The sequence below is a fragment of the Prunus dulcis genome, unplaced genomic scaffold, assembly GCF_902201215.1.
Source record: "Prunus dulcis unplaced genomic scaffold, ALMONDv2, whole genome shotgun sequence".
Classification (NCBI taxonomy): domain Eukaryota; kingdom Viridiplantae; phylum Streptophyta; class Magnoliopsida; order Rosales; family Rosaceae; genus Prunus; species Prunus dulcis.
This window is the reverse complement of record NW_023010171.1, coordinates 14,396-37,373: the sequence shown is the minus strand read 5'-3', so window position 1 is coordinate 37,373 and position 22,978 is coordinate 14,396. Positions and strand designations below refer to the sequence as shown.

Genomic DNA, 22,978 nt, shown 5'->3' with positions numbered 1-22,978 from the left:
TTGTATACTTATATTATATGTGTCTTTACCTTCAGATTCAACAATTGGCTCAAGAAATCAGGGAGTTAACCTTATCTGGCCCTGTAACCATCTTCAAGGAGAACTCTGCCTCCAGTGGTATAAACATTTCCTCAGAGGCCTTAGTAATCAGTTTTGTGTGTTTTATAAATTAGAGTTTGTATGAATTCTTCAGAAACCACCAATTTATTTCCTTCGGGAATATGGTTAATATTTTTTCCACATCAGGAGTTAATTTCTATTATGTGCAAGATTTTGTCAAATCTTAATCATATAGATGAGCTCACACATTTCATGTCAGCACAGGGAATTATGCTTCATATTTAGTTCCAGCTGCTGCACTCGGTGCAATGGGCTATTGTTACATGTGGTGGAAGGTAATTCTACCTATGACAGAACTCTGAAAGTTTGCGGTCACACAAACACATTCTATTAAGTTCTGCACTTGTGAGGATTTGTATTATTGCTGATGTATGGGAATGTTTGTGATATTGTGCAGGGCTGGTCATTATCTGATGTAATGTATGTAACAAAGCACAATATGGCAAATGCTGTTGCAACTGTGTCCAAACAATTAGAGCATGTCCATGAAACATTGGCTGTAAGTCAGATTCGTCGCCCATTGTGTGGTTGTCTTTTCTAGATGATAGTCCTTAAAAGGGTCTGCGGCACACTGCCATCTCTTTTTTTCAGTCTACAAAAAGGCATCTGACAAAGAAGCTGGAAAACTTGGCTTGGAAGATGGAGGAGCAGAAGGAAATAAGTGAGCTTATTGCAAATGATGTATGGTACAATGTATTTACATACTTTAACATAAATAAGCAGATGCTGTATACTTAAGATTAGGGGATCTTATTATTGAAATAGGATTGATGTGTTTTGCACTTCCACTTCCTCTTCCTTGGCTGAATCATAATCATTAGGGCAAATAGGAGATTCATTTACCTTCCATTCAGTGTCTCTTTTGTGGTACATCTTTTCAAACAAAATTCCTCTCATAGCATCAGCATCTAGTGCCATTTGAACTGGGAAGCAATTAGTAATTCAGTGTAAGGAGATATAATGCTGATGGCATCCTAATAAGTACTATCTATGTTGATATTTATTTTCCATTTCATTTGCATACAGGTGAATGAGGTGAAATCAAACCTTTCTCAAATTGGGTTTGATGTTGAATTAATTCATCAAATGGTCGCTGGGTTGGTGAGTTGATAATTCTGTCTTTTATGTATATCTTTTATTTTAGTCTGGCATGCTTTAAGCTTATCGGATTACTTATGTTGTATTTGTTGATTGGCTAAACAGGAAGGGAAGGTCGAGCTTATTGAGAGCAAACAGGTTATATTTTTGGTTATGCCATCACCTCAAAAACCTTGTGCATTATCTAATTTCTTTATGCTTCTGTAATGACTGATTTGCCCCCTTTTTCATAATACAGGATGCCACCAACTCAGGTCTATGGTATCTATGCCAAGTAGCAGAAGGCTTCAAAGATGGGTTGGATGCTAAACCATTTCAGGTCAGATATTCTCTGTGTGTTCATTTGAAACTGACTATTAAATGAGCTAGATGAGATTTCTATCTGGTTAGTCAATGAGATTAGCTTACTTTGTGTCGACATTGTCATGGACTCATTGTCTTTCTCCACATTCAGTTACTAAGTTATCTCAGTTGTGTATTGGCAGAATGTCTCTGCTAAGCTAGGAAAGCATTCAACAATGGCTTTAGAGGATAAATCACTCAAGGTATCTGCAGCCTCATTTTCTTCTGCTTTCCACATAAGCTGTTTTTATTTACTTGTGACATGTTCCAACTTCCAACAATACTTCAGGGCCTACAATTCCTTGCTGACACTAAGGAGCCAAGCGTGACTGAGAAATCAACGACAAGCGCGAAAAAGAATGATCCCGACAACTTCCCTGGGGAGGTTCCAAGAATGAAAACAAGAATACACAGGTCATATCCAGTTGGGATTGCTTTGACCCGGGACATAACAGGCTCGGATTTGTGATTTTTTCTTCTTTTTTTTTTTTCGGGGTTTGTTTTTCTTCATATGTGATTTATTTTATGAACCCCCTTCATATTGATTCTTGCTGTAGTTTCTGGGACTCATTTGTATTTCATTTGTGAGCATGGGTGTGTAAGTTCTCTGCTCAGGAAAGTGCAGGGATTGCAATTTGTGGTTGCGATGACTTCATTGTCATACATGTATAAAATAAAGTCAAATAATCTGTGTTTTGTGATGACGTTTGGAATATATAAAAACTCTGGTTTGCCAACAAATTCCACACAAAAAAATTTAAAAGGGAAATCATAAAGTGATCAAAACCCATCAAGCATGGATAGAAAACTTAGGCCAAGCAATAGGAGATAGGGCGAAATATTTTTTTTTTCAGAAATTTTTTTTTTTTTTCTAAACTACTTTACTGTATGGAGAAGGGGATGGAACTTGGTGTAACGGGGCCGGCACAACAGCGGCATGCATGTCTTGGTCAACTAGGCTAACCTGTATATGCAAAATATATAGGCTTAAATGTCAAAATGGTCTCTGTGTTTTACTTCATCGGCCACTTTAGTTCTCGTGTTATCAGTTTGGTCAATTTGATCTTTGTGTCTGTATCCGTTAGCCAATGTCAAAATGTATATACATTTAAGCCAATTATATATTTTTTTTTTGGTGAGAGATAAATAGAAAACTGAGGCCCATAAGTCCATAGACTCCCATGATTGAACAATTTAAATCCAACCCAAATGTGTCGTTGAAGTAAGTTTAGTTTGACCCGGCCTATCTTGAACCGACTTGACCTTGCGGTACAAAACGAGCAACTTGCTAGGGCTTTTGATTTATTCCACAGCTCTGATTTTTCAGGTTGTGCTCCTCCTTCGAATTTTGCAAGTTTCACCTTTTCGCTAAAGAGAGGTATTGTTCTACCTTCTTTCTTCAAATTTTAAAGCAAATTTACTTAATTGTTTATTCAATAATTGTTCTTCTGCGATTGTTATTGATTCTAGGGTTTGCTTCTGTCATAATTTCCCTGTAAATCGCTAGAGCTCTACGTTGAATCCTTTTGAGAATTTGATCTTATATATACTGGTGTTGAATTTCAGAAAATTTGCTATTCCGAAAGTTTCCATATGTTTTATATTAGGGCTAAGTTTCCGGTGCAACTTTTTTCCTTTTTTTCCCCCAAATTTTGAATGATTTTCTTCCTTGAAATTAAGTTTATATACGAATGATTAAATTTTGAACTTTTTTTAATTCCCCCAAATCGAAAGAACTGGTACTTCAAGTTGTTGAGACCTAGGATCTATTCTGTACTGGAATTTGATATTTATGCACTGTTATCTTAAGAAAAAGTAAAAATTTAAGTTTCTAAGCGATTCTATTAGGTGGGGATAACTTTTTATTCTTGTTTTTTAATTTTTCAGTAGTAACTGCAGCTTATTCAGTAGTTAGATTAGGGACACAATATTTAGAAATTTGCAAAATTTGATTTTTTTTTTTTTCATATCTCCTGAAAACTTATTGATGGAACTGAAAATTGTTTGAGTTGTTCCTTAATGGTGAAAAGGAGAATTTGTAGTTGTAGCCAACACAGAATCGGACTTAGTTCTTTTGGGGATGGAGTTTATTTACTTTATTGTTTGTTTCTTCCCGTTCAAAATATGCTTTCATGAATTTTGAGTCTGCAGTAAATCATGAAATTTTTGTGTTAGTTGAGTAATTGATCAACTTCTACAATTGGTTAATCTTCAACTTTGACTATCTGACTTTGGTTGCAGAAGCAGAAAAAGTAATCATGCCGAAGAACAAGGGAAAGGGAGGAAAGAACAGGAAGAGAGGTAAGAATGAAGCCGATGATGAAAAGCGTGAACTTGTGTTTAAGGAAGATGGACAGGAGTATGCCCAAGTGCTTCGTATGCTGGGTAACGGTCGCTGTGAAGCCATGTGCATTGATGGGACGAAGCGACTTTGTCACATCCGTGGTAAGATGCACAAGAAGGTTTGGATTGCAGCCGGTGATATCATTCTTGTTGGTCTTCGTGACTATCAGGACGACAAAGCTGATGTGATCCTCAAGTACATGCCTGATGAGGCTAGGCTTCTGAAGGCATATGGAGAGCTTCCAGAGAACACACGTCTTAATGAGGGTATTGCCGGGGGTCTTGAAGACGAGGAAGAAGGCGGTGCTGATGACTATATTGAGTTTGAGGATGAAGATATTGATAAGATATAGAGGTTCCAGGATCAAATCTATTTGGATGTTATATTTTACCTTTACCTGTTCGCGGTTAATTGGCACTAATATAAGTCAAACTTGGATTGGCAGTTGGCTCTTTATGTGGTTTTGTATTTCCAGATGGGGAATTGGTCATGTTCCATGTAACATCTGTTATTATTAATACATCTGTTATGTTTGTGTTTGTTTTTTTTCATTTAATGACTGCTTCCATCATGGTGCTTCTTTCCATTCTCTCTGTTTGCCGTATTTTGCTCCTTTTTACCTAATTCATCTGAGTATTGATGCTTTGGATTGCCTTATTTTGCTTCCTTTTACCTAATTCATTGGAGTATTTGTGCTTTGGATTCACTATGACTTAGTTGGGCCCTTGGAGTTGAGGTTCTTATAGTTGCCCTTGTTTTGAATCTGGGTCTCAGATAAGTTATTGCCCATGAGATACCAAGCATCAACTTATATATTCATAAATCAACTCCTTTACAAGCATGGATTTTTGGGAATTCTAGCTTAGGTTCCACTTCTAAACTAAATAAGATGGAGATTTGTTCGTTAACATCTACATGGGAAATCAATAACACCATTTGAATCCTCATACAAGGTGCATGGTAAGCAGTAAGAAATAGCCTTATTTACTTTAACAGGGGCAGATTAAGATTATAATCGGAAATTTATAATCCTTAAAATGAAGCATTTTTGTACTTGATTCTTCCTGTGTTCTTCGGGTTGTGCTCTTTATCTTTTTCAGCCTCCCTTGAACAATCCTTCTTGCTTACCTGTACCAATGTGGAAGCCACAATCATTGAGTGCTGGAACTTAGTAATTTTTTTCTTCTAGAAAAGACTTTATGCAAGCAAATCCAGTAAGAAGGTAGAACACCAAAGGTTTGGTGTTTGCATTTTGCAACCATTGAGCTAATTTCATTTCAGAAGCTCAGTTTAGATTATGCTCAACTGGGGCACACGCTTACCTTGGGATATTCTTTCCCACACTCATAGCTTGGCGCAGTTTTTCGCCTTGATACGCTTCTTGTAGCCTTAAACCTGTTTTGAGTTGGACTATAGCCATCTTTCTCTTCTGCTGTTGTTACTGGGAAGTTATCAAATAGGACATTCACTTCATTAGATCCGCAGCTCTCTTTTTCTTCACCTGCCCCGTCGAACAATTTCTTTCCGATAATAAATCTTTGGTTGCTGTTAATTGGCTCAACATGATTGCTCATATGACTTTCGACTGAGGAGATTTCAGGAGGGCGGGTTGCCATCCACCGTTCCAGCCAGCTCCATCCCATGTTCTGTTCTGTGCCATCAGATGTGGTGTGTCTTTTCTTTGAACAGATCCTTAGCTACAAACAAATAGGAAAGTTGAATATTCGACAATCGTAACACGAGTCTAGGACATCTTTCAGGACTCAATTTCATATGTACCTGTTGTGAAAAGGCATAAGCCAGTGCTCTCTCACGCCTGGTCGTTGCTTCCAGTCTGTTCTGAATCCTCATTTTTGATATGTTGCTACTCACCGTGCTATCATCCCATTCTTCCTGTAAATTTCAGCAAATCTTAAGGATTGTATGTGATTCGATATCAGTACGTTTATAAATTTCTGTTGCATTCACTAATCCCACCCTGCACATGAAATGTCCTATATTCCATGTGGAGTACAAATGCATGACCAACAAGGCTATGATGAAGCCATTAATGCTAAATGTGCTTAATTAGTTTTCATGAAGCAGAAACAGTACATCCGGAAACTAAACTTAAGGTTTCAGCTGGTTCTCCTTCTACCACATTTGTTAACATTATGTAATTCTAACAACTAAAAGGTAGAGTTGTTTCTGATCTACCTTCAGCTTTAGTTCCTGAGTTCTAGCTTTCTGTTGCATCCGGCGGTGAGCAGCCACATTTTCTTCTTGAATTGAGTAGACATCCACAGAATTTCCCGTTTGAACTTCAACTGATGTGCCCAGAGACTCCATACTTAGACTTTCTGGTCCTACAATAAGCTCCTGCTTACCATACTTCGATTTAATTCCTTCATTTTGACACCTAGTCTGAAATCCAAGCAGTCTAATGACTATTAGCCACAATTTCCAGTGCAGTAAAGCAGATTTTTCACAAAGTTATCAATGAATAGTATATTCTAAAAACAATTTTGAGATGACTGAGTTTTCTGTCTAAGTTGAATTATAACATAAATCCTTGTACATAAGCATGCTAATTATTTCTATCAAAGATCTTTAAATACTTTATCTTGAAATTTATATGGACAATAAAAGTTATTTCTACAAGATGATAATTTTGAATGGAGTTACCAGAAAGCCTCTAAATGCTAACTGGATGATGGTTGCTGCTTGCTCTTCAGACATAGTTTTCGAGACCGAAAATTCCTTCTTTGCCATTTCCATATCTTCCTTAGTTACTTCTCTTTTGTTGCCATCCTTGTCTGTTAAGTCTTCTGGCATCGGTTGTGTAACGGTAGCCTCAGAGCTCTTAACCGAAGAAGAATCGTCCTCTACAAGGACTGAATTGAGCTGTGTGGGAGTGGGAGTAACCACAGAGCTCTTAACTGAAGATGAATCATTTTCTGCAAGGACTGAATTATATTCATCCCCACATAAGTATGATCTAACAGAGCTCCATCTTCTCCTTTCTGTCATATTGCTCCTTACCTGATGCCATAGAAGAAAAATAAACAAATGATACAATTTATATACAGCACAAGAAACAGTAGGGGGTTGAATTATATGAATAAACATATATAATTGGACTTACATTGCTCTCATGAGTTCCCAAAGACCTATTTCTTGAAAAGACACTCCTGACCAAACCTCCATTGATACCCATCTCAACTGAGGAAACCCAAAGAAGAAGACGCTCAAAGGAGACTCTTGCCAATTCTGTTGGAAAACATCCAGAGGAGCTGAGGTTAACATATATGCTTCAGGAAAAAGTTGATAATTGTACTGACATTTTCACTCAATTATAGTAACCACACTAAGCTTCACAGGAGAAACTAATACATCTTAATTAGAGGAAAAGCACATGTTAGATAGAACTAAGTCAGAAGATCTGCAGAGTATTGAAGGCTTTAGAGCTGGATCTGTACTTTAATCACAAAAATAATAGAAGCCAGAAAAGTGAAGATTAGATAGAAAGAATTGACATGATGAGGGCATGGTGTTTTTTCTTTTGCATCTACTTTTTGCACATGGCTAGCAGCACATTGGCCTCATAAAGCTTTCTTGCTATTTGGGTTATGTCTTCCTTTCTGGTTACTTCTGCCCTCTGCTGGCTCATTGTAAGATGCCAAGTGCTGTTTATTTTTTTCTGCATGAAAATCATGCCAATAACTTTAGACTGGTTTTTTTAATTTTCTTAATGCTTGAGATGCTCAGAAAGAGGTAGAGTAGAATATTAATACACACCTAATCTGTTGGAATTTAGTTCCTTACTTGTTGTTCTGCTAAGTGGGGAAAAAAAAAAAATGCATTAGCTTTTTCCTTTTTTCTGTTCTTTCTTTTGTGTGAGATAAAAGTTTGAAGTAACTTAGACAGATGTACTACTAGGAGGGGACAGATTCGTGTTACTTGCCAAGTTGGGTCAATTTTTACACCGTCGTCTTCGTAACTTTGTATGCCAATTGGCCACCACAGTGAGTTCGTTCCTCTTGCATTCAAGTTCGAATCTTCTTCCTCTTAGATTAGATTAATAATTTAAAGTCACCATATCACTAGAATTCAACAAAACATAAGTCCATGACAGCCATTGACTCTTTCAAGATGTGAAATCCATTATCATCAATTCAATCCGGTGATCCCGAGCAGCCAGTTTTTGGCATGGTTGATCTTGAATTCTTCCATCACTTTTTGATGCCATTAAGATTGTTTGATTATAAATAGAGATTGGCACTTGCTCTACACTAGAGACCACTTCTTCACTATGGGACTGACATGTTACTTTTCTAGCATGAAGTTTTAGCCCAGCAATAATAGTTCCATGGGACACAAAAACAAAATCATCCAAACTTTTCATCAACCTTTAATTATCAAATGTCGTCCAAAAAAAAACAAAAACAAAAAAACAAACAAATGATGTTTTATTTTAATTACGAAAAACAAATTTTCATTAAAAAAGAATTATGAAAAACAAATAGAGTTTAAGATTAGACCAATCATACAGGCAAATAATAACAACACCACCACATCAGTTGGAGGCATGAAAAACAGTTTTAGACCCGACCCGACCCGAATATTTGACATGTTAACCCAACCCAGATTTTTATCTGATGTTTTTTCCCTGTCTGAAATTTTCTTTTCCGAGTGAACGAACGAAGCGCCAAGCATTGTGCTCACGCCGAGGTTTCACTTTTGTGTATTAGGGTTTTGCTTGTTTGCCCAGAAAGTTTGAGGGGTAAGAAATAATGTTCTGGATTATTATTGCATATTGTTTTAAATAGCAAGAGACATAAAGTTTGCATTTTGACTTAACCTAACAAGTTGAATCTTTTCTTTATTGGGTATAGCATACTTGTCTCTATTTGCCATTTCCAAGAGAAATTGTTGAGACGGAGGTCTGGAGGTGCGTCGAGAATGAGCATTGTGCCTAAAGAGAATGTTGAAGTAATTGCACAAAGCATTGGGATCAACAACTTGTCTCCAGATGTTGCTCTCGCTCTAGCTCCCGATGTCGAATATCGCCTGCGTGAGGTTATGCAGGTAATTCTTGACTTGTTTTGCCATAATTATGATATGGGTTTGTTTTGCCATTGTTGTTTTCAATCATTTGCGGTTGTACTAGTAAGTTGTAATTTGGGAATTTGGGTTGCTTGTTTATGTGGTAAGATTGAGAATGAATAATAGACTGGTAATTATGCTAGTGATGACATAGTCTAAATTAGGTTGCTTTTGTTTTGCTTAATAGGTCTGTGCTTCTAAGGAGCTTGTTTAAGTTAAAGGAGATAGTGCAGTTGGTTATTTTTGGTGAATTGAGACACTGGAAGATCCAGTATAATTTGGTTGTAATGAAAGTGCAGGAGGCTATTAAATGCATGCGTCACTCGAGGAGAACTAGATTGACGGCTGATGATGTTGATGGCGCACTAAACTTAAGAAACGTTGAGGTGAGTGAGTCTTGCAGATAATTAAATTAACATGGTGGTTTTGTTTATTCTTTTGAATCTCATTTTGCTTATTCTACTCCTCACCAGCCAATATATGGTTATGTTTCTGGGGGTCCTTTGCGGTTCAAAAGAGCTATTGGACATAGGGACTTGTTTTACATCGACGACAAGGATGTTGAATTTAAAGATGTAAGAATTACTGAGTAATCTGATTACACTTTCTACTTGATTTTGTATGTTGCTTTTTAATGTTCCATATTTCTGTTTGACTATAGGTGATTGAAGCTCCTTTACCAAAAGCGCCACTTGATACTGGAATTGTTTGTCACTGGCTAGCTATAGAAGGTGTACAACCTGCAATTCCAGAAAATGCTCCTGTAGAAGGTTTGTCTCTAATATATAGATTGTACAAATAATTGTTGCTCGCAAATCACACTTCCAATTTAGGAGTTGTAGTTGTTCCAGAATATGAAAAGGTTGAACCTCTGTCATTCTGGGAATTAGCTTTGGTAAAACAAAGCATTCTATGGGGTATATGACACTATCTAAGGTTTGAAGTTGTATGTAGCATGAAACGTGGTCTGCAGCGTATGCCACATTCTTTGTTTTGTCTGCTGGAATTTAATTTATGTAAAATGTATGGTGAAATGAATCTGTTTTTCAGTGATAATTCTTTTTGAATATATTATGGGGAACTGGAATAAACTTAATTTTCAACTTTTCTGCTTTTGTTAGCCCGGGTTTGTAATCTAACTTGTGTTCTTTTGTTCTGTGTCTGTAGTACTTGCAGCTCCTTCTGATAGTAAAAAGTATGAACAGAAGGATGATGGAATTCCCGTTGACATTAAATTACCAGTTAAGCACATATTGTCTAGGGAACTTCAGGTAATATTTCACTGTCTGCTCTTATATTTGGGTATTTCTTCATTTTGCATCTTGTTTACATGTTCTTTCTTTTTGTTGCCTTTGCAGCTATATTTTGACAAAATCACTGAGCTTGTCGTGAGTAGGTCCGATTTGGTTATTTTTAAAGAAGCATTAGTGAGTTTGGCCACTGATTCGGGACTTCATCCATTAGTTCCTTATTTCACATGCTTTATAGCTGATGAGGTGAGAAATCTTGAAATTATTGCTGATAGCTACTATACGAGTGTGATATATAGCCATTTGTTACTTATACCAACTGTTCTTAATTAATATCAGGTTTCTCGTGGTTTGAATGATTATCCACTTCTATTTGCTTTAATGCGAGTTGTTCGGAGTCTTCTCCAGAATCCTCACATGCACATAGAACCTTATGTAAGTGTTTCTTTCTTCTTTGTTTCCTTCTTTTCCTTGGAGAGCCTCTTGTAAGTTAATGTCTATTCATGTATTTTATACGGTTACTTGAACGTCTATACAATCATGTCTAAGTTGAATTCGGTCTTTTCCTGGATTGACTCTTGGGGAGGCTGATGGTAGTATCTCTAAACATATGTTATGGTGGATGCAACCCTGTTAACTTGTTGGACTGACCTTCAAAAGATATCACCTATACTTTTTCCTTACCTTCTTCTTGTCTTTTTTTCAGTTCCTTTCTAGTTATGAACAAAATTTGCACATTCATATTTCTGTATGCATGGATTGGTAATCATTGTTTACCTTCTTCAAACTCATCCTATTTATATTGAGTGGTTCCCTTATCTGGACTCCGTATTTTTATCATGGGGCTAAAGCATGTAAGATGGTAGTTAAGATAAAATGTGTTATTTATATGGCAGTTGTACTCTGACACCTCTGTTTTTTTCCTTTCCTTTTGTTTTTTGGGTCAGCTACACCAATTGATGCCATCTGTGGTCACTTGCCTTGTTGCGAAAAGGTTAGGCAATAGGTTTGCTGACAACCATTGGGAACTTAGGGACTTCACTGCGAACCTGGTTGCTTCAATCTGCAAAAGGTTAGGCTTTTCATTTGCTTGTATTTAAATTTCTGTTTACCTTCATGCATGCTTATCTTTCAGTTGGCATCTCCTAGTCTTCTCTTGTGACTTGAACTTGGTCATGTCCAGACCCAGTTCCACTCTTTCGTGATTTTGGTTTGTTAGGCAGCCTACTGTATATGAAGTGCACATTCTGTTCAGATTCTAGTTAATCTTTGGTTTTTTTTTTTTTCTCTACGCTATATTGTTAGAATAGAACACTTGTTTCTGTTAACACTGTAACACGGTCGATGCTCTCAATCTACCAAGTAAAATTGTTGTTTTGAAAATATTGCTCTAGATACGATGGAGGTGGATCTCTGTTTTCCATTCAGATTTTGGGTGTGAATTTGACATCTTACCTATGGAATTGAAGTTTCTGAACTGTTGCAGGTTTGGGCATGTCTATAACACTCTCCAGTCCCGTCTTACAAAAACTTTGGTCAATGCATTTTTGGACCCAAAGCGGACATTGACTCAACACTATGGTGCAATTCAAGGTTTAGCTGCTCTAGGCCCCAGTGTGGTAATACCTCATGCTCCTTGCAACTAAGAAATTAATTTACAGTTATCCAGTGCATTTTTTGGACTATGAGTTCAACTTGTAGTAATATCCCTCGTGGTTCTTCCCATAAGGTTCTTCCTTCCCCGTTCTATCATTTATTTCCATACATGAGAAAAGATAATTACTGTTAAATGAAGCTAGCTGGCTCCCTGGTTATCTTTTTTAGTCTTCATTCTGATTCCTAGAAGGTCAATAACGATGGAATGGAAGATATTTGCAATATTTTTTCTCTTTTGCTAATGACTACCTTTAGAAAAGTAAAGATAATATATTAAAACACATCTAGAAAACTAGAGATAAATTCCTCAGTACGTCTGAACTTTTATTCTGCTAAAGGCCATTTAACCCCCCTCTCCCCCCTTTTCTAGGCTATGGTGATATCTGAATCTTTGTTTCACTAGAAACCTGCATCTTTCTTGCGGGATTTGTGTTTTGTGGGAAATATGCATCTTCTTCTTTTTTTTATTACTTATGGTAAGGATTTTTAGCCGTTTGTGATGTTTTTCCAATGCAGGTTCGCCTTCTTGTGCTGCCAAATCTGGAGTCATATCTGCGACTTCTTGAACCAGAGCTGCTTCTTGACAAGCAAAAGAATGAGATGAAGAGGCATGAAGCTTGGCGTGTTTATGGAGCCCTGTTGGTGAGTCTCTTTTCATACCTTTATATATCGTTGGAAAATTTTTAAGAAAGGCTTGCTAATGAGAGTGTGCTTATTCCAGAATGCAGCGGGTCAATGCATTTATGATAGGCTCAAGATGTTCCCACTTTTGCCATCTCCAGCACCCCAATCTTTCTGGAGTACCAGTCAAAGAGTCATTACTATGCCAAGTAAGACCTTCAATGAGTGTTAATGTATGCTTGGTTTATAATAAATCTCATTTCCTGATAATGTAGATTGGTTGAATGATTTGTTAACTGCTTTTAAGTAGAATAGATTATACTACTTAATTTGATTAAACGAGCATGGAACTATAGCATATATGTGGGTTTCTGCTCCTCTTTCACTGCATGCCTATTGCATGCTGCACATCAAAATCAAGGGAGCTGCAAAACTCTGAATTGCATTTGCTAATCAACTAAATTACTGGGATAATTTGTAAATGCCTGGCAATAGAATTTAGATTATACTACTCGAGTGGGTATACAAGAAGCACTAGTACTATGATATTTATGGGTTGGGCACCTGTAAGTTGCATGTTGTATGGGTTTCAATTGTAACACGCCAGAACCATGGGTGCAAGAAAGAGTTTTTGTTTTCCCTTCCCACCTGCAATCCTTTTCGGTGCGAGATTTTGCTCTTATATGTACTAAATTTTTGGCATAATGAAGGAAACACCCTTTTGATGTATTTGAAAAGCTGATAAATGGGGTTGATTGTCCAATAGGGTGAAGAATCCTTAGTTTTCAAGGTTATTATTTAGATAAAATCTTAACTCTGGTTCTCCTATGCATCATCAAGATAAACGCAAGGGAAGTGTGGAGCACATGGAAAAGCAACCACCCCTGAAGAAAATTGCAACTGACGGGCCTACGGGTTTAGTGCCAACTAATTCTTCACCGTCTCACATGGAAGTAGAAATAGCAACTCCAGCCCCTTCAGGGGATACTGATGCAGCCCCCCCATCATCTTCTGGGCAGATGCCTAATGAGGGCGTTTCAAACAGCAGAAGTAGAAGGGACAGGGCTTCTGGTCGGTCTCTAAAGAAATCAGCTCTGCTCACTCAGGTTTGGAAGGATGACTTAAATTCTGGGCATCTCCTGGTATCGTTGTTTGAGTTGTTCGGTGAAGACATTCTCTCCTTCGTTCCAGCTCCCGAGATGTGTTTGTTTTTGTAACTGTTTGTAGAAATCTCGAAACTTATGATTAGATGTACATAGTAGAAGATAGATTGAAAGATTTCAGGGACAAATTTTTGTAAAAATGAGTAGAAAATTGTCTTATGTTATGAAACTTTACACTCAGAAATCATGTCGTAAAATCCAAAGAATTACAGTGAATTTTACTTTTCATTAGCAAAAAGGAAATCAAACATCAAAATCAACAATACACATACGGTTCTTAAAAGTAGCAAGTTGACAAGTACAATCTAGTAATGAGCTTAATTAAGCAGCTGCTTAATTTTGGTGGACTCTCTTTCCACAGCTTTCTTCAGGAAGCTATCTTCTTCCAAAACCATTTGAACTGGCAAGAACCCCATCCCATTGGCCATAGCAAGCATCATACGCTTGGTTTCAGCCTTGAACTCTTCCAAATCAACGGCCCCATTTGAGTCATGATCAAACTGCACGAACAGAGAGTCATAGACACGAGCAATCTCTTCTGGGTCTGGCTTCACATCAATGCCATAGTGTGTCTCGAAGACCCTCAGAGACTGAAGCTCCTTCAACATCTCTGCATAACAGAGTAGACCATCATGGTTAGTGTCAAGATTACCAAAACGATGATGTACCGCAAGGTTGAATGCCTCTTCATCCTCCACAAAGTTGACAATTGTGGCACCATCCAATACTTCTACGCTCATTTTCTCTTAAGCTAGCTTGAGTTTTGATCACAAGAAGGTTAAGCTTTTGATTAAGATGGGGAACAAATTGGTATTGAGGGTATTTATGGACGCATGCATGGGGGACAAATATTGCTCTTTTGGCCCATCGTTTCTCCAATCCACGGGTTTTATGTTTGTTAGTACCCAAACCAACTTTACATTCTGAAAAGAAAAGAGAGACCAACAGGTGATTGTTCCAAAATGTACGGGTGGAATATATGGGTTATATATGTGGACTTTCATATTAGCCGCATGATTTATTTGAATATTAATTTTATTTAAATTTAATGAAATGATTATATGGCTAATATGTAGGCTCACATGAGAAGTTATATATAGCACCCTCACTATAGAATTTCGCTACTAGGAGTCGTTCTATGACTCAAAAAATAAAAGAAAAAAAATCCTAGGTGTTGTGGCCACTAGCAAATGCTATTGTTAATTTTATTTTTCTAACAAAAAGATTAAAAGATCCTCTAAGAATTTCTAACGGTCTAATACCGGGCATCAATTTAGCCGGAACACTGAAAGTAAAATTAGAGAACCAAGTACAAGTATTATTTTTATGTTGCCATATAAAAGCTAATTCATCACCTTATATGTCAAATTTGCTTAATCATACTATGCCTCAATTGTCCAGTTTGAAACTGTTGTGGTCAATCCTGTGGGTGGAAGAAATGGTGGGTACCCGCACATTTCAAATCCAATTGGCCTACCCAGTTCAGCGTGGAAAGAAAAGTCAAAACTCAGAATACATTGACTATTGACTACACAAAGTCTGCAGGTCGGACGCATTGGGCAAAGTAAACTTTCGGTGAGAAACACACAGATTTTGCATTTACTGTGTGTTATTCTTATGGGACAATAAAAAAATGGAAATAAAGCTGAGAGAGAGAGAGAGAGAGAGAGAGAGAGAGAGAGGTATTTGCTTGTTTTTAATTCTACTACACCAATAGCCAAAGTAGTGGTAAAGAGGCTCTGTTTGGTTGTCATATATGACTTTCTTGTTCCTGAGTCAGCATGCATCAGTCTTATGAGGCCAACAAGAACAAGAGTTCTAGAAAAAGCTCGAAGAAGTAGAATATTTTGAAAAGGATATTTTCTAAAAGACGATGATAATTAATCTTGTATCCTTGAAATAATATGAGGAGTCAATTCTTGGTGTAATAATCACACCGACATATGCTGCAAGAATACGAAGATGAAAAAGTTCCACCATGGAAATTTAAGAAACCTAATAAGAGCTTATAAAGTGTTGAATTACTCTTCATTACCAATTTATTTTGAAGTAAAATATACTTTCTATATATTTTAAAGCGTGAATTAATAACACTATGCTTCCATGATCTTCTTTCTGACTCACTGCAAAACTCCATGTGTATAATTTTGCATGGAGTCCTGAGCCCTCACAAGAGTAAATGACATTTGATAGGAATCAGATTCAATTTACGTCACTCATGACGCTCCCAAGAATAATTTGGTTCATCAATGTAATGCAATTAGATATATCATGGGAATTTGTCATACCAATTCTGCAATAAACCCGTCTGATCATATTTGTTTCTGTATATCTTGATTTATAGTAATTGGCTTTAATATTATGCATCCCTCATTTTGTAAGCTTGGCATTGGGCTTAATGTGCCGCCACGTTTGGTTTATAGATTTAATCCAAGTGGTGAGAGATGATCGAGTAAGGCAACGAGTTAGAATTAAGCTAGGTTAAAACTTCGATTTCTTTTTTCATTGTAAGTATAATATGATGAAAATGGATACAGAAGCAATGATAACTAAGTAATGATAATTGGAAGGCAATTCTTCAACCCCCCCCAACTAGACTCTGCTGGTGTGGCCTTGTCGGGTGTGAGGTTATCTTATAGACATAGATACATGCACTTCCCTTTATCTCTCTCTCAATCTCTCCCTATAAATAGAGGCTTGGTTCCTCCTTTCTAAAGCATTCTAGTCTCTCTTTGAATAATTGAAGTAAAATGGGTTCCAAGGCTTTCATTTACTGTGGTCTTTTCCTTGCCATTGTCCTTCTCATCTCCTCCGAAGTGGCCGCAAATGGTGAGCTTAATTTGCTTCACTTTTCCTTAACAATAATGCTAGAGTCACCAAAATTTATTTGTCAAATAAAGCGAAATACTTACTTATTACAAATATTTGAGGCATTTAATCTCCATGATCTTTTGTTAATTGCACGTTTTATTACATGACCTGCAGCTGCGGAGGAAGCTACAAATCCCAATGTAGGTGATGCTAAATATGGTGGAGGGTACCAGGGAGATCCGGGTCGTGGGGGATACGGTGGCAACCCGGGACACGGTGGAAATGGAGGAGGAGGAGGAGGAGGAGGAGGGCGTTGCTACTATGGTTGCTGCAGGCGCAGTTACAATGGAAGAGAGTGCGTAAGGTGCTGCAACCATGCTAATGAGGTTGTTGATGCACAACCTCAAAACTAATTAACTAGTTGATTAAGGCCACTAGTCTGCATATGTGCATGCAGTGTGTGTTTAATTAGTTGGATAATTATGTATTAGCAGATCTGAAGATGCATGCGCTCAATGCTTGAAGTATTTGATTCCTTGCAGTATTTGTATGAATAAAACTTCAGAAGCGAGCCATGCAAAAAATAAAATTAAACTAATTATCATGAGTGTTTAGCTGATGATATATATATATATATATATATGCTCTTTTATTTTGGTGGTCATATTCACGTACTTGTGTAATGCATGCCATCGATCCATGATTTAAGAAATCAATGACATATATATACAATAACGTTTATAATTATATGCAATTTGTTCACCCTTTTTTTTTTTTCCTACCAAATTTTGCTTTTATGTATGGGATGTCAGATATCTCTGAACTCACACGTGGCAATCAAATTCGCTGAGGAAATGTAAAAAAATAAAATATATATATATATATACATAGAACACCATTTCGTATTATATTTTACTAATCCAAACCGTTTATTTTGTAGATATTCATTCAAATATCATATTTACAAAAAATCACTTGAGTCCGATACCATCTGACCACTCGAACATGAAATCTCTAATTTGCGAGTCAAGGCTCTTATTCACTCTGCTAGATCCCATTAACAAATGATTTTAAAAAAAAATAGAAATTTTATTAAAACGGACAATGTTAAATCAAAATCTCACAGACGCACATGTTGACAACCGACAGAAGAAGAGTGTTTTGGGCATATTCATCTCTGGGGTTGAGATATGTTCGGCAATTTTGTTCTTGCTTTGGTCATTCAAAGCAAAGAAGAGTGTTTTGGGCACAACTTGTTCTCAATCTCATCATCTATCTATATCTGAACTGAAAGGACAAAAAAGAAAAACAGAAATTGGATTGGATTTTATTTTATTTTGACCAAGTAGAGACTATTAATCATGTAGATAAAAATGAATAAATTGATGGTCAACTCGATGCCCAACAACCAGCTACACTGCACCCATCTGGCTACACAGTCTTAATGGCATATGTGAAACGTGGATTTTTTTTTTGGCCACGTAAGAAAAATTTATTAGTGGGAAAAAAAACTTGTATACATATGCCAATTAAGGACCCAAAATAAAAATAATCAGTCCAAGAAAACAATAGCTGAGTTCACATTCGGTTTGTACATATATGATCTTCTACTTGTCGTATCTATAGATACGTGTGTATGTAAGTGTCCAAATTCACATGCATGCTGAGCTGAACCGAGACAAGTGTCTTTGCTTACGGTACTCTCCAACATTGCCTGGTGTCGTAACAATGTGGTATAAAACAGTGGTGATCGGCAAAACCTAACATCCACTCCCATCTTCTACCTTAAAACTAGCAATCTTTCTTGTGAGATTTTTTACTAGCATAAGATTTCGACAAGTCATGACTTTCAAAGCTTTCATTTTACTGGGCCTTCTGTTTGGCTCTGTTGTTCTCATCTCTTCCACTGTCGCAGATGAGACATCCGAAGATGAGAAGAAAGGTTATTAATTAATTTATTCATTATTCTAGCGACCCCATGCGGGGACGCGCTCACATATATATATGGATAATACTAGAATTATCACATTTTTATACGATATTGTGTATCATTTTTTTAATGTGGTATAAAAATTCAGTAAGTCTAGCATTTTTCTATATATATTAATTTTTTTCTACTTTATGTATACTAATTAGCACTTATTTTATGATCCTAGATCACACATCGACCAACCAAAAAAAGAGAGTAAAAAGATGGATGTACAAGAATTTGATTTCATTTTCTCTAGCTCACAGTAATATAGCTAGGGTTTGTATTCGTGTTGTTCGAATATTAATATTATATATGTACTTACTAAGGTCACATATTACTAAGGTCACATATATGTTGGGCAGTGGAAAAGGCACAGGAAGCGAACCCTGTAGAGGACGCCAAACAATATTGCGGGTGTTGCATTCGCTTTGGCATATATAGATGCGGCCTACGATGTTGTCGGAGACCTGAACCTGAGGATCAGCCTCAAGAAGTAGGCAACAGCCTTGAAACGAACCAGCCTGACGGATATGGATATGGAGGGGGTGGCTACGGAGGAGGCCGTGGTGGGGGATATGGAGGAGGGGGCCGTGGAGGCGGGGGCTATGGAGGAGGAGGCCATGGAGGCGGGGGCCGTGGAAGCGGCGGCTATGGAGGAGGTGGCCGCGGTGGATATGGTGGTGGTGGCGGTGGCGGAGGAAACTGAAAGGCCTGGAGTTAAACCCACTATATGAGAGAACTATGTACATATAGTCTATAGGAATCGTTCTTAAAGTATGGTAGAGAAGAATGGATGAATAAGCTCTCCATGTATGCATGGGATCATGTACGTATATGTAATATGTTTTTCCATGCACGAGAATGAGTGCACGGTAAAAGGGTCAAATATCACCTAATATTTTGACCCCAGCTAGCTAGCTCCAAGGACTGACGGTACCGTAAGTCATTGTAGCTGTTTTATGTGTTATCTTCACGAATACTTTGGCCCCAGAAACACCTTTAAATCCAACAACACTTGCCCGATCCAAGGTAATGCTCGATACTCAGCTTCTGTTGAACTTCGAGAAACAGAGTTGTGCTTCTTGTATTGCCATGAAACTGGAGTAGGACCTACGAAAACAACAAAATCTATAGTAGATCTTCTTGTATTACCATCTCCAGCCCACAGTGAAGATACATGTCTACATATGTAGATGTATCTACACGTGTAAGTCTGTGTAGGTGTCCAAATTCACATGCATGCTGAGCCCCCCAATCTCATATATATATATATATATATATATATATTAAGGAATCCCCTAAATAATTTTATTTGAGAGACGTCATTTAGAGTAGCTTACGAATTATTTTTCAACAATCCAAACCATTTATTTTTTGGGTCTTCATTCATAGATTGTCCTTGCAAAAAATTAGACAAATCGGAAACCGTTTAGACATCTAATTGTGTCCTACGAAATCAATGAACACAGTTCTTTAAAAAAGTACTAAATTTCAATAATTTAATTGAGTGATCAAATGATATCGATCAAATGATTTTTTGTAGAGATGATCTTTGAATGAATATCTACAAAAATGTTATTTGAGGGATCCTCAATAGAAGCTATATATATATATATAAACATTTATGCTACCTTGAAAAGTGGTGTGTTTAATATTTTATTTTATTTGTTATGTTATCGAAATTTAAAAAATAAATAATAAAATCACATTTAATCTTAGCCCTCGAAAGTGCTTGCATCTAAAGGCTATAAAATTGTGTCAAATTCGTAGTGCCACAGATCAGCCCCATATATGGGGCCGGATCAGTGGCACCGCAAATTTGACACAATTTTTTAACCATTAGATTAGACTACAATGAATAGTTAAGATTAAACAAATTAATTTTTTTCTTTAAATAAATATTTGTTCAAATTAATTTTAATTAACTTACTAGAATATTTTATCTCTCTTCATTTATGTTTTCCTAACTTCCTAAAAGCATTAACATTTTCTCTCATGTCATCTTCTTCTTCATGCCTTTACTTTTGTTTTTTCTTCTTCTTCCAAATCTTCTTTCTGCCTTTGACAATTTCTCTATCACTACCAGCACTAAACAAGAAATATCTCTTCTCCCTCCCATATTTCAGATGTTAGCCATTAATTTTTCCCCCCCTAAGATTTCAATCAATATAATAAATAAATGGTATGATCTAATTCTCTTAGTATGAAATTTTTTTTTTTCTGATCCTTTTTTTTTATTCGTTTGGTTTGGTTCAACTATTGTCTCTCTCTATCTTGCAGCAAAATTTGGAGAGGTTTATCTTGCAGTCTTGTATGTTGGTTCTTTTGTTATTTTCTTGAGCTTTGAGTCTCTAAATCCTTCGATTACTTTCTATTCGAATTTCTTTCTCCTCTTACATTTGTGGATTTCTTGATGTCTTTTACCATGAGAAGTTCAATTTAGCATCTAATTGCAGCAAAAAGTATCCATAGCTTCTTAGCACATTTAACAATTAAGATTTTCAAACAATCTTCAGAATATTTAGCGAAAATTGCATGAAGTGTTGGAGTGGAAAAATCTGGAATAGATTCTTGCGTGTTGGGAGATCAACTCAGAACTTTGTTTCCAGATAAAGGAAAAAAACTAAATAAATAAAAAGTTCAAACTCAAAACGTGAGAATAAATGAGATTGGAGGAGATGGAGAGATTTTAACATACATTATTGCTACTTTGAAAAGTGGTGTGTTTAATATTTTATTTTATTTGTTATGTTATCGAAATAAAATCATATTTAATCTTAACCCTTAAAAGTACTTCATCTAAAGGCTATAAAATTGTGTCAAAATTTATAGTGACACGGATCCATATATGTATATACATATATCATGCATGATTCTTAATCTCATCATCTATCAATCTCACACAAACAAAATACAGTGTCTAAACTCAAAGGACAAAAAAGGAAAAAGAGAAATTGGATTGGATTTTGACCAAGTACTATTTTAACAATTTAGATAAGACTGAATAAGCTACACGGGCCCTACCTGGATACAGTCTTAATGGCATGGCTACCCAAATTGCTAGCAGGTACTCTGAGGCTTCCTGATCTTGAGTATCATGATTCATATGTATATGCGTGTCTGTCTGTCTGAGTATCCATGTAAGTATCCAAATTGACATGCATTCTGAGCTGAGCTCAACCTGGACACGTGTCTTTGCTTGAATAACAAGAGTGCTTTGATATATCAAGTCTAGGGGAAGTCATGATAAGAATTGGAAGATATTGCATAATATTATTTATATGTCGAGGGGAAGTCAAACTTTGCTGACTAAAATCTGCGTCTTTACTCGTAAACGATGCATGCCACCACAATGGTTGGTGTCGTCTAGTGGGATCTCCCAGCACTATAAACAGCGGTGATCGGCAAAGCCTAACATTCACTCGCATCTTCTGCCTTAATCTAGCAATCTTTCTTGTGAGATTTGAGTAGCATAAGATTTCAACAAGTCATGACTTTCAAAGCTTTCCTTTTGCTGGGCCTTCTGTTTGGCTCTGTGGTTCTCATCTCTTCCACTGTCGCAGCTGAGACATCCAAAGATGAGAAGAAAGGTATACCAAATATATATGTGCATGCATGCATGTGTGACAGTTAATCTTAGAATTCATGATCCTTTTATCACACAATAGACCAACCCAGAAAAGAAGTCAAAAGATGTACAAGAATTTGATTTGATTTGGTTTTGTAATAATATTGTTCGAATACACACACATATATATATATATATATATATATATATATATACTCACTAACGTCACATATATATATGGGTGGTGGCTGGTGCAGTGGATGAGGCACAGGAAGCGAACCCTGTAGATGACGCAAAACCATATTGCGGGTGTTGCACTCGTTATGGCCACTATAGATGCGGCCCACAATGTTGTCGGCAACCTGAAGCTGATGATCAGCCTCAAGAAGTAGGCGATAGCCTTGAAACGAACCGGCCTGACGGATATGGATATGGCGGAGGAGGCTACGGAGGGGGCCGTGGTGGCGGTGGCTATGGAGGCGGGGGCCGTGGTGGCGGCTATGGAGGAGGGGGCCGTGGTGGTGGCTATGGAGGAGGAGGCCATGGAGGCGGCGGCTATGGAGGAGGTGGCCGAGGGAGAGGTGGTGGAGGAGGCGGCTATGGCCGAGGCGGTGGCGGTGGCGGAGGAAACTGAAAGGCCCCGAGCTAAACCCACTATATGAGAGAACTATGTAAATATAGAAATCGTTCGTTCTTAAAGTATGGTAGAGAAGAACAGATGAATAAGCTCTCCATGTATGCATGGGATCATGCACGTATGAATAATATGTTTTTTCCATGCACGAGGATGAGTGCATGATAAAAGGGTCAAATATCACCTGACTTGACCCCAGCTAGCTCCAAGGACTGACCATAAGTCATCGTAGCTGGTTTATGTATTATATATATAAGAGTAGTATCTGCACTACTTTCTACTCGTTTTTAATGTTGCTTTTTAGAACCATGCGC

General features: G+C 37.1%; 8 protein-coding genes across 9 annotated transcripts; 6 read left to right on the top strand and 2 right to left on the bottom strand.

Annotated features, from left to right (window-relative positions):
* The first annotated feature begins 35 nt into the window (after positions 1–35).
* LOC117613104 lies at positions 36–2,301 on the top strand. Its single transcript, XM_034341751.1, has 9 exons — positions 36–117; positions 325–395; positions 518–619; positions 712–801; positions 1,147–1,221; positions 1,324–1,356; positions 1,457–1,537; positions 1,704–1,763; positions 1,850–2,301. Exons 2-9 carry the CDS (start codon positions 369–371, stop codon positions 2,027–2,029), a joined length of 648 nt encoding a protein of 215 aa, XP_034197642.1. The 5' UTR covers positions 36–117; positions 325–368; the 3' UTR covers positions 2,030–2,301.
* Positions 2,302–2,771: 470 nt separating this feature from the next.
* Positions 2,772–4,475, top strand: LOC117613099 (eukaryotic translation initiation factor 1A). 2 transcript variants are annotated; one of them, XM_034341746.1, is made up of 2 exons: positions 2,772–2,938; positions 3,802–4,475. In XM_034341746.1, exon 2 carries the CDS (start codon positions 3,819–3,821, stop codon positions 4,254–4,256), a length of 438 nt encoding a protein of 145 aa, XP_034197637.1. In that variant the 5' UTR covers positions 2,772–2,938; positions 3,802–3,818; the 3' UTR covers positions 4,257–4,475. The 2 variants fall into 2 exon arrangements, with proteins under 2 accessions (XP_034197637.1, XP_034197638.1); XM_034341747.1 differs by having other exon boundaries at positions 2,793–2,938; positions 3,808–4,475.
* A 211-nt stretch (positions 4,476–4,686) lies between these two features.
* Positions 4,687–7,474, bottom strand: LOC117613102 (protein IQ-DOMAIN 1-like). The gene is made up of 7 exons (XM_034341750.1): positions 7,277–7,474; positions 7,029–7,153; positions 6,569–6,925; positions 6,101–6,307; positions 5,684–5,797; positions 5,227–5,601; positions 4,687–5,032 (listed from the first exon to the last, which is right to left on the bottom strand). Exons 2-7 carry the CDS (start codon positions 7,098–7,100, stop codon positions 4,937–4,939), a joined length of 1,221 nt encoding a protein of 406 aa, XP_034197641.1. The 5' UTR covers positions 7,101–7,153; positions 7,277–7,474; the 3' UTR covers positions 4,687–4,936.
* A 1,020-nt stretch (positions 7,475–8,494) lies between these two features.
* Positions 8,495–13,885, top strand: LOC117613100 (transcription initiation factor TFIID subunit 6-like). Its single transcript, XM_034341748.1, has 13 exons — positions 8,495–8,666; positions 8,779–8,971; positions 9,289–9,375; positions 9,463–9,564; positions 9,651–9,759; positions 10,157–10,260; positions 10,348–10,485; positions 10,579–10,674; positions 11,187–11,311; positions 11,726–11,858; positions 12,412–12,537; positions 12,617–12,725; positions 13,357–13,885. The coding sequence occupies exons 2-13, from the start codon at positions 8,846–8,848 to the stop codon at positions 13,731–13,733; spliced, it is 1,632 nt and encodes a 543-aa protein (XP_034197639.1). The 5' UTR covers positions 8,495–8,666; positions 8,779–8,845; the 3' UTR covers positions 13,734–13,885.
* Positions 13,864–14,492, bottom strand: LOC117613101. Its single transcript, XM_034341749.1, has one exon. It carries the CDS (start codon positions 14,417–14,419, stop codon positions 13,997–13,999), a length of 423 nt encoding a protein of 140 aa, XP_034197640.1. The 5' UTR covers positions 14,420–14,492; the 3' UTR covers positions 13,864–13,996.
* A 1,907-nt stretch (positions 14,493–16,399) lies between these two features.
* Positions 16,400–17,118, top strand: LOC117613105 (glycine-rich protein-like). Its single transcript, XM_034341752.1, has 2 exons — positions 16,400–16,508; positions 16,665–17,118. Exons 1-2 carry the CDS (start codon positions 16,430–16,432, stop codon positions 16,901–16,903), a joined length of 318 nt encoding a protein of 105 aa, XP_034197643.1. The 5' UTR covers positions 16,400–16,429; the 3' UTR covers positions 16,904–17,118.
* A 1,214-nt stretch (positions 17,119–18,332) lies between these two features.
* LOC117613108 (glycine-rich protein 2-like) lies at positions 18,333–19,168 on the top strand. Its single transcript, XM_034341756.1, has 2 exons — positions 18,333–18,432; positions 18,825–19,168. Exons 1-2 carry the CDS (start codon positions 18,333–18,335, stop codon positions 19,166–19,168), a joined length of 444 nt encoding a protein of 147 aa, XP_034197647.1.
* A 2,681-nt stretch (positions 19,169–21,849) lies between these two features.
* On the top strand, positions 21,850–22,664 carry LOC117613107 (glycine-rich RNA-binding protein 10-like). Its single transcript, XM_034341755.1, has 2 exons — positions 21,850–22,052; positions 22,288–22,664. Exons 1-2 carry the CDS (start codon positions 21,953–21,955, stop codon positions 22,662–22,664), a joined length of 477 nt encoding a protein of 158 aa, XP_034197646.1. The 5' UTR covers positions 21,850–21,952.
* Positions 22,665–22,978: the final 314 nt, after the last annotated feature.

Coding starts and splice junctions, on each gene's coding strand:
- LOC117613101 (XM_034341749.1), bottom strand. CDS start 14,419: ATGAGCGTAGAAGTATTGGATGGTGCCACAATTGTCAACTTTGTGGAG.
- LOC117613107 (XM_034341755.1), top strand. CDS start 21,953: ATGACTTTCAAAGCTTTCCTTTTGCTGGGCCTTCTGTTTGGCTCTGTG. Junction 22,053..22,287: donor ATCCAAAGATGAGAAGAAAG/GTATACCAAATA, acceptor TGGCTGGTGCAG/TGGATGAGGCACAGGAAGCG.
- LOC117613108 (XM_034341756.1), top strand. CDS start 18,333: ATGACTTTCAAAGCTTTCATTTTACTGGGCCTTCTGTTTGGCTCTGTT. Junction 18,433..18,824: donor ATCCGAAGATGAGAAGAAAG/GTTATTAATTAA, acceptor TATGTTGGGCAG/TGGAAAAGGCACAGGAAGCG.
- LOC117613099 (XM_034341746.1), top strand. CDS start 3,819: ATGCCGAAGAACAAGGGAAAGGGAGGAAAGAACAGGAAGAGAGGTAAG.
- LOC117613104 (XM_034341751.1), top strand. CDS start 369: ATGGGCTATTGTTACATGTGGTGGAAG. Junction 802..1,146: donor GTGAGCTTATTGCAAATGAT/GTATGGTACAAT, acceptor ATTTGCATACAG/GTGAATGAGGTGAAATCAAA. Junction 1,538..1,703: donor TGGATGCTAAACCATTTCAG/GTCAGATATTCT, acceptor GTGTATTGGCAG/AATGTCTCTGCTAAGCTAGG.
- LOC117613100 (XM_034341748.1), top strand. CDS start 8,846: ATGAGCATTGTGCCTAAAGAGAATGTTGAAGTAATTGCACAAAGCATT. Junction 10,486..10,578: donor CATGCTTTATAGCTGATGAG/GTGAGAAATCTT, acceptor AATTAATATCAG/GTTTCTCGTGGTTTGAATGA. Junction 12,538..12,616: donor GTGTTTATGGAGCCCTGTTG/GTGAGTCTCTTT, acceptor TGCTTATTCCAG/AATGCAGCGGGTCAATGCAT.
- LOC117613105 (XM_034341752.1), top strand. CDS start 16,430: ATGGGTTCCAAGGCTTTCATTTACTGTGGTCTTTTCCTTGCCATTGTC. Junction 16,509..16,664: donor CTCCGAAGTGGCCGCAAATG/GTGAGCTTAATT, acceptor CATGACCTGCAG/CTGCGGAGGAAGCTACAAAT.
- LOC117613102 (XM_034341750.1), bottom strand. CDS start 7,100: ATGGGTATCAATGGAGGTTTGGTCAGGAGTGTCTTTTCAAGAAATAGG. Junction 6,308..6,568: donor TAGCATTTAGAGGCTTTCTG/GTAACTCCATTC, acceptor CTTGGATTTCAG/ACTAGGTGTCAAAATGAAGG. Junction 5,033..5,226: donor GTGGGAAAGAATATCCCAAG/GTAAGCGTGTGC, acceptor ACATTGGTACAG/GTAAGCAAGAAGGATTGTTC.